Source organism: Barbus barbus (assembly GCF_936440315.1).
Source record: "Barbus barbus genome assembly, chromosome: 11".
Lineage (NCBI taxonomy): Eukaryota > Metazoa > Chordata > Actinopteri > Cypriniformes > Cyprinidae > Barbus > Barbus barbus.
In genome coordinates, this window is record NC_136739.1 from 25,957,142 (window position 1) to 25,965,816 (window position 8,675).

The 8,675-nt window shown below is 34.8% G+C and overlaps 1 protein-coding gene and 1 pseudogene across 2 annotated transcripts; one reads left to right on the forward strand and one right to left on the reverse strand.

Moving 5' to 3' along the window:
• Nucleotides 1–443: 443 nt before the first annotated feature.
• Nucleotides 444–5,380, forward strand: LOC306877201 (ORM1-like protein 1). Its single transcript, XM_079428793.1, has 4 exons — nucleotides 444–528; nucleotides 2,124–2,319; nucleotides 3,658–3,809; nucleotides 4,130–5,380. The coding sequence occupies exons 2-4, from the start codon at nucleotides 2,146–2,148 to the stop codon at nucleotides 4,263–4,265; spliced, it is 462 nt and encodes a 153-aa protein (XP_079284919.1). The 5' UTR covers nucleotides 444–528; nucleotides 2,124–2,145; the 3' UTR covers nucleotides 4,266–5,380.
• LOC306877439 (putative inactive tRNA-specific adenosine deaminase-like protein 3) lies at nucleotides 4,275–7,576 on the reverse strand (annotated as a pseudogene). Its single transcript, XR_013785855.1, has 3 exons — nucleotides 7,525–7,576; nucleotides 5,817–6,862; nucleotides 4,275–4,306 (listed from the first exon to the last, which is right to left on the reverse strand). The product of XR_013785855.1 is annotated as a putative inactive tRNA-specific adenosine deaminase-like protein 3 (transcript).
• Nucleotides 7,577–8,675: the final 1,099 nt, after the last annotated feature.

The window sequence follows — 8,675 nt, forward strand, 5'->3', positions numbered from 1 at the left end:
AGTTATATTTGAAACGGGAAAACAACTTCCTACTTACTTTTTATAAAATAACAATAATATGTTATAATAAATTCATAACACACGTGTACTTCACATGTATCTGATATGACTTAATTGGCGCCTAAATTACGTCATTGCTATTCTCTGCTGTGATTGGATGTTTTATTCTTGTTTATGTATTTAGATATTTTATTTATATGTATTTTGTTTAAAAAAGTATAAAAGTCCTTCAAATTAGCCCATTTTTATGTTATTTGTATTTAGAAACGGTAAAAAAAAAAACACATTAACTGACTAACTAATAGCAACCCAATTCTTACCTAAAATGATTTGATGCCTTCGTTAGTGGGGTTATATTTTGTAAACATCATGCCTTTTGGTGTCGCGCCGATCTCGCGAGGTTTGCGCTCCTAATCCCGTTAGCCGCGATAGCCTTTGTGCTAGCGGAGTGTGTGCAGTGAGTCAGCCCGCAGTGCGCGCAGCGGAGGCCGGCAGCGCTCCAGCCTGCTTCACCCGAACGCGAACAAGGTACCGTTACCTCACTCTCACGAAACCAAGTCATTTGTGCAGCTACTTTAAAACCAAATGGGCCAAAATCGGCCGATAAAGGGGGGATTTAATAGCTTTTATTGATGTTTGAGGTGTTTAATGGAAGTAGAAAGCAACTGGTGTTTGTTATGAAAGCAGCTGATGCTAAATAAAGAGCATTGCTCTAAAGCAACTCACTATAATAGCACAGACTGGAGAATAAGCATGTTTAAAGAGTGTTATTTAAGTGGTTAAATGAAAGACAGTAAGCGGTGCAAGAATAAGACAGTGTTTTGTTATGTAGCTGTGCTGCTAACTCTATCTGTGTCATGCAGCTGCTACTGAAAAACCAACATGAATTTTTATGTAATATTTTTTTAATGTAAATACTCAGCCTGCTGTCTTTATCGTTAACGTGAAGCTACTTACTAGCAATATCTATTCAATATGACTTCCTCTTAACTGTTTTGTTGTCTCAGGGGATATTAAAAAACATATTACATATTGTACACAAAGAGTGAATCATAAAATAGATCAAATGAGTGGTTATTGACAGATGCTGCAGTAGCAGGACTTAAACCTTTGACCTCAATCTGTTTTGCTTTTATTGCATGTATTTGTATGAGAGAAAAAAATAATGTCATTTTGTTGTGGATGTTTTCTTGAATTGTAACATATATCAAAAAGCAATTGACTTGTTGAGTAGAAATCAAGATGAGTAAATGATTTTGGTGAGACATCATGAGATGAGAAACAAGTAAGCTGTCCATTAGGTAACATTGAACTTTGACTTTCGAACAGCTGCACTGAATGTGTACCATGGCGGATAAACCAAACAGGCCATAAAATGTCACTTCCACTCTTTTGCTCTTCCAAAGAAGAACCAAACTCTTACAAATGATTTGAATAAGTTGGCCGGCATGAACAGTAATGCATTAGGGCAAAGTACTATAAAGAATCACTCCATTGTGTGTTTCTGAACATGCTTTTGTTGGCAAATAGACAAGACTCTTAACTAGTACTTTTAAAGCCATAAAACAACAAATGCAGATTGTAGTAGTGTATAAATGATCGTTCATTTGAAGAGTTAACAATCAGTTTTACATCTTATTTCATTAGACTGCTGCTAAATAGATTCTGACACTGAAATCTTAGTCAGTTTATCAATTCATAAGTTGAATGATTAGCCAAATAATTTAATGTTGGTTATTTTTTTTGTCAGATTTAAGCATTTCTTAAAAAACATTTTTTAAATACAAAATATTATGCTTTATGTATTAATTATTTTATGTATTAATTGTATTATTTTATTAACTGCATAATTAACAATTAAGTAATCAGTTTTTATAATTTAATTATTTTATTTATACAGCTTTTTGTTGTATATAATGTTGTATTATTTAACTCGCAGTTTCCATTTGGACTACATTTTTAAAAATCATGTGTAGTAGAAACAGTTTCCACTCAGAAATTGCTAGTAAATTTCACAAACAATAACAGAAACAGCGAGTAGCATTGAATCAAATAGTATTTTCTTGTAAAATGTACTCCAGTAAACTGTTTTATTTACAATTTCTAAAAATCATGTTTTACAGTGTACTGCGACCGAAAAGCAAGATGAACGTCGGTGTGGCCCACAGTGAAGTCAACCCAAACACCCGTGTGATGAACAGTCGAGGGATATGGCTGACATATGCGCTCGGCGTAGGAATGCTTCACATTGTACTGTTGAGCATTCCTTTCTTCAGTGTTCCTGTTGTGTGGACCCTCACAAATGTTATTCACAATTTTGTAAGTGTCCCCTGTTGAATATTCCTTTGTTCTATCCCATTTCGTTCCCCTGTTTATGGGTTGTCATTTTCTCAGCGGTGCCCTGAGGCCAGTTGGAGTCTCAACAATTGATGCTTCCTTGGTAGTCTGTGTGGCATTGTTATGTAAGGACTCGCTCGCACAAAGATTCAAGGTCAACAGCATGACATCACCAACCAAGTTTAAGCTCTCTGGCATGTGACGATGTATGACAGCTTGTGCCACAATGTTAATGCGAAGCTATTCATAGGGATACTGTAATGTTTCTGTGGTCCTTACATGGAAGACAAATTTAGTAAGTGTAGTAAGTCTGCAGTGATATGAGGGAGGGATGATCACATATCTGTATTCCAAGTTTTCTGAAGTCATACAATAGCTTTCCATAAAAAAAGACAACGGTTTAAGTCATTGATAATTTTAGGCTCCACCAAAGCTCTCAAATCTCTTTTGCAAAGACATTTTGAGACATCATAGTTAACAATAATAACCCTGAAAAATGTTTTGCTTTTGTCTATACAGTGAAAGTCAGTAAGGTCCAGTGTTGTTCTGAAACATTTTGACTTTCATTCTTCATCTGTCCATTTAAGCATAAAATTTACCCAAAAATGACAACCCTGTAATCACCCTCATGTCATTCCAAACCCAAACTTTGGTTAATCATTGAAATACAAATTAAGATATTTTTAATGAAACCTGAGAGCTTTCTGTCCCTCAATTGATAGTCCAAGTATCTAAAACTTATATGCTTTATATGATGAACAAGTCTAATTTAGGCTTTTATAGACATAAATGCATACATGTGCATCACATATGGCAAGCAAAGAGGCTTGATGCTGGGGCTTGGTTTGCTCTGTATGTGTGTTGAGCACTGTTTAGATGTAAATAAAAGCCTAAATTTAATCTGATCATCATATAATGTGATCTTATCTTTTCACAACACTTGGATAAAGCCATTCAAATCATATGGATTGATTTTATGATGCCTTTATGACCTTTTGGGGTCTTTTAATTTTTAGTTACATGGAGTTTTAATGGAGGAACAGAAATTTTCTCACATTTCATCAGTGTCTGCGCCACGAGTGGGCCTGTCCCGGCCACTTTAGTCTCACTGCAGCCTCTCCCCCTCCCCCAGTTTGGCTTTTCATTAAAAATACTTGAATATGTGTTTAGAAGATCAACCAAAGTCATGCAGGTTTGGAATGACTTGAGGGTAAGTAAATGACAGATTTTTTTTTTAGGGTAAACTATCCCTAAGAGGTCCCATTGTTACAACATTTGAGAATGGTGTGACATTTGGATCATCTTTCTATCTTCCCGCAGGGTATGTATGTGTTTATGCATGCAGTGAAAGGCACACCATTTGAAACTCCAGACCAGGGCAAGGCAAGACTTCTCACACACTGGGAACAGCTGGACTATGGCGTGCAATTCACATCATCTAGAAAATTCTTTACAATCTCACCAATCATTTTGTAAGTTATTTTTGCCATCTTTTGCACGACATTTACCCTCTCAAACTAAGACCCGATATAGGTTATTAATTTTCTCTTTTATACTATTACATCTTGTTACTCACCATGAAAATATCAAGGAAAGCTGGTCTTATGTTAAAAAAAACCAACCAACCAATTGCACAATATTTTGAACTAAATATAAACTTCTCAACTGAAATGTGGACCCTAAATGTGAATGGTGAATATTATAGGCATATTTTGGTCATTAAAGACCTTTATTATATAAAGTCCTGTACTTATTTTGAAGTGTGTAACACTTTTTGTTCTTTTCTTTGCAGGTATTTTCTCGCCAGCTTTTACACAAAATACGACACGGCTCATTTTGTGATAAACACTGCTTCGCTTTTGAGTGTTCTCATCCCAAAACTGCCACAACTCCATGGAGTCAGGATCTTTGGAATAAACAAGTATTAAGCCCAGTGTTCAGAGGGCACAGACCAACTCGAAGCTGTTGCCTGATATGGGAGAGGAGATAACCCTTTGTACTTTGTACCGCAGTTGTGTACACTTAGCAGTTTTGTACAGTCTGTGTAATTGTGAGTCTCTTTGTTTGATATATCTTGAGAAATTGTTGTAGGGACATATTAGGAGGACAATTCCACAAGCATTAATAACTTAAGATATTTAATGTGTTTTCGTTAGTTGTTTTGTGATCCTTGTGGATCTGGGCTGGCCCAGGTTTCGTGGTTAACATTTTTTTTCCGTTAATTAGTTTTTGTTTGTTAGAATGTGCTCACAACACTGATATACTAAGATAGTTTTATGCTTTTAGTGTCACTTCTCATTTCTAAATACATTCTTAGATAATGCCATGAATTGACAATGTGTTTTTAAAATCATTTAAAAGCCATGAAACCTTTCTGCGGTTTCGTTAATGTTATTATTGCTTCAGAGGCAACAAATAAAAAGTCAGTTTGCATGATTTCCTGAAAAAATATTTGTTCATCACAATATGTAGTTTTGTTTAGTTAATGTCTTACAGCTTATAAGTGACAAAGAAAAAATATGAACATTAACAGCTTTTAGGCTGTAAGTAATTTCACATTCATTAGAGTCGACGTGAAATCAAAAATATAAATTTCTTATTCTTTTTACATATTTCTGGTCTCATTTTGCACATTTTATCAGTGCACTTTATTTCAAAGAACATTTCCTCATCAATTTTGAACAGCTTCCTCTACCCCAAAACAAAACATCAGGTTCTTCCTTACATTTTTGTATCTTCTGTTTGAATCAGAATATTTCATATTGACTCAATTTCATTGTCATTTTAAATCTCTGGATCATTACCAAGCGTCAGCAAACCATCATGTTTCTTTGCTCTTTTCTGTCACAGTATTATTGAAGTTGAGAAACTGTAACATAGACCCATTAAACTATTTGTATTCCTTCACTTTCTTGTCTTTTGACAATATTTGCGAAGGCTCGACTGTGCCAATTGTTTTGTCCTTTTGTTTTGAGAAAAGGTATGAACAGTATGTTGTGTGTGTTCTATGACATGCTGCAAACAAATAAAACTTTGCTAAGTATTAGAAACTCTGTTTTTCTCTAGAAAAATTAATTGTGTCAAATACATTCATGTGAATCATACAATCATAAACACCACTGTTCAAAAAGTTAAGTTGGAAAGATTTTCTAGGCTGAGTTTATTTAAACAAAAATACTGTAATATTTTTATCATTTAAAATAACTGTTTTCTATTTTATTATATTTTAAAATGTAATTTATTCCTGTGACGTCAAAGCTGAATTTTCAGCATCATCACTCCAGTCTTCAGTGATTCTTCAGAAATCATTCAAATATGCAGATTTGGTGCTCATGAAACATTTCTAATTAACAATGTTGAAAACTGTTGTGCAGATTAATGTGTCTTACATATAAAACACGTGATTTGATGGTCTGACAAACGGAATATTTAAAGGTAAACAATTTTTATACTTTTTATAAATGTCAATGTAATATTGCCTCTAATTAATTTTAAAAAATCACTTTTTGTGTAAAGCCTCACATGCACATGATTTAAATCTTTTTGGCAGTGAACTTTATACTTGGCTCCCAAGGCACCATCTGCTGAGGGTGCTCCATATAACACTCTGTTGATTCTTGAATGCACCAAAGCCATTGCACACATCGACATCACGCACGGCTCTTGAGTGACGTAAAGGTCATATCCAGTGCAGATGTAAGGCAGACTGGTTTCTTTGGCATTGCAGGCATTCCTAAAGGACTCAAAGCTCTTAAACCAACAGGCTGGATATTTCTCGTAACTGTAGGCACCTCCTCCTTGCCCACAGGCCACGAGATCAATACAGACCATGACAGCGTGATGGAGCGGATGAGAACCGCGCTTACAGTCATGACCAACTGCAACAATCTGCTCAGATTCTGGGTCAACAATAACAGCGCCTACCGCATCCATTCCCATCTCCCACCTGATTTTGCAGCCTCTACAGCTGCTGTCATGTACTCTTGCATTTTAGCTTTCTGATCGGCAGTGAATAACTGGCCTCTCAGAGCAGACGTCACTTGTTTGTCCTCGTGAAATGTTGTAGGCCAGTGTTTACTAGCTTTTTCAAACTGCAGTCTGGTCAGTGGAGGATTGGCGGGTATTTCAACGAGGAAAGGTTCTCCCAAACCATTGGCGTCAAAAGACTGTGAGCGAAGCAGATCAGCAAGCTTAACTCTTTTGCAGTCCATCGCCTGCACATCCCTGGCCAAGCACAAAATGACCTCCAATGGATGAGGAGAGCTTTTGTCTTTGCAAGCCCTCACTCTTTTTATGTGTTGCAAACCAGGTAAAGGGTAGATCAGGGAAAGCTCCTGAACCAGGCGAGATGTTTGTCTTTTCTCGATGATGGGTGCTGCATAGGCCAGCAACAGTTCAGTGTCCCGGGACTGTTTGTCAGAGAGAACTGGAAGAACATCCCAAGTGTCATATTTGTCCATTTCTTTCCTTCGTTTGGCTTGTGGCTCCATCTTGTTCTAGACTGTCAGGGGTTTACTCATGCCATCTGTAGAAGCAGAACATGACAGTAAAAGTTATACTGACTGAAGAACAGTCTGAGACTCAAGACTTAAAATGTCCTCATCGATATAGTTAAATAATACCATAACATAGGTTATACAACTTGAATTAAAATGAGCGTTCACATTTTCATTTAGTTTAAATTAATATACTAAAATAAATAAACTAAAACTGAAAAAAAAATAATATATATGACAAAAATACACAAAAAAACGAAATAGGCGAAGAAAATAAAACCTTATTCAAAATATTACAAACTATAAATGTATCTTAATCATAATAAAATAACTGCGATGGACTTTGTAATACACAGATGCATCTAAAGGGCTAATGTAAAAAATATTGTAATAATCTGATACTATTTTCAAAAATAACTCATGATTTTACATATTACTTGGAACTTTATTTTTTTTAAAAAAGGAACAACAAATTTTCCAAATTCAATCATATAAATATTCCTTTATTTAAACGTAAATGTTATATATATACACACACACACACACACACACACATATATATTTGTCAACGACCCAAAATTAATTAATGAATTTGAATTCAGAAATACAGGTGCTGCTGATAGACTTTAGCTTATTTGGAGTAAACAATGGACTTCGATGATCAAATAATAGTTAGAAATTGTCAAACAACCTTCTTGAATTCAGTGTAAAATATCTCTCCCATGTGAGTCTTGATCCCTCCTGTATTATTATCCCATTGGAAACAAGCGCAGGCGATAATGGTTCCGCATTGCTCTTTATTTTGGACCTATGAGTCGTTTAGCTGTGATATTATTATTATTAGCATCAAATGAGCCTAGACAACTGTTTTTATATAATACTATTTATCATTTTCATACTGAAGAAAGTCTAACGGAACCCAACTTCGTTTGTTGTGAGTAGGGTGTATTTATAAGTAACGCCTTGATCATACAGGGTCATCATTTTGAAGTTTTACAAGAAAAGACAAGTTTAGCAGTGTTTTCGAGTCACTTTAATTGTTGAAGCGTATGTATCCTTTAAGATTACTGTCGAGTTAAATCAACCAGTGTTAACGACAGTGGTTGACATCTTTGAATGGAGCTGCTGCCCGTCGGGAAGAGCCCTCAGTACACTGCGCCCTAGGTTAGTTTTGGGGATTGAGACGAGACTGGAGTGATTTGGGGAGAATCTCTGCATTCTCAGAAAAAGACACACCTCGAGTAATAGCCACTGACTTCATAAACAACCTCAGTATATTTTCATGATCCTAAAGGAACAGTTCTCTCAAAAAGGACGTTCTGTGGTCATTTAATTACCATCACAGTGTTCCAAGCTCAAAAAAATAAAAAAAATCATCATGAGTGGCCCATATGACTTGTGCACTATATTATAGCAGTGGTTTTATAGATTTTTATATTGTAAAGTTTTAGTTTTGTTAACTGCTTTTGTCATTTTCATTCATTTTTTATTTATTTAAATGTTTTTTTTTATGCAATGTTAAAGTAAATTTAGTACTTCCAACTTATTTTATTTCACTTAATTGGCAAGGCAGCATTTGTAATTTTTAAGTTTTTTATCTAATATTTATATTTTATGTCAGTCTTGTTTCAATACACAAAAACAATTTTTAGTCTTCGTTTTTTATTCATCAGTAACAACACTGACTTTACATCTTAAGCTATACAGGTACATCTCAAAAAATTAGAATACCGTGAAAAACTGAATTTTTTTTTTTACTTATTTCAAAAAGTGAAACTTTATTTTAGATTCATTACATGTAATTTTAGATTCATTACATGTAAAGTAAGACATTTATAAGTG

Excerpts from the sequence above, each read along its gene's own strand:
- LOC306877201 (XM_079428793.1), top strand. The coding sequence starts at position 2,146 with ATGAACGTCGGTGTGGCCCACAGTGAAGTCAACCCAAACACCCGTGTG. Across the intron at positions 2,320-3,657 it reads CAAATGTTATTCACAATTTT|GGTATGTATGTGTTTATGCA; the intron begins GTAAGTGTCCCC and ends ATCTTCCCGCAG. Across the intron at positions 3,810-4,129 it reads ACAATCTCACCAATCATTTT|GTATTTTCTCGCCAGCTTTT; the intron begins GTAAGTTATTTT and ends TTTTCTTTGCAG.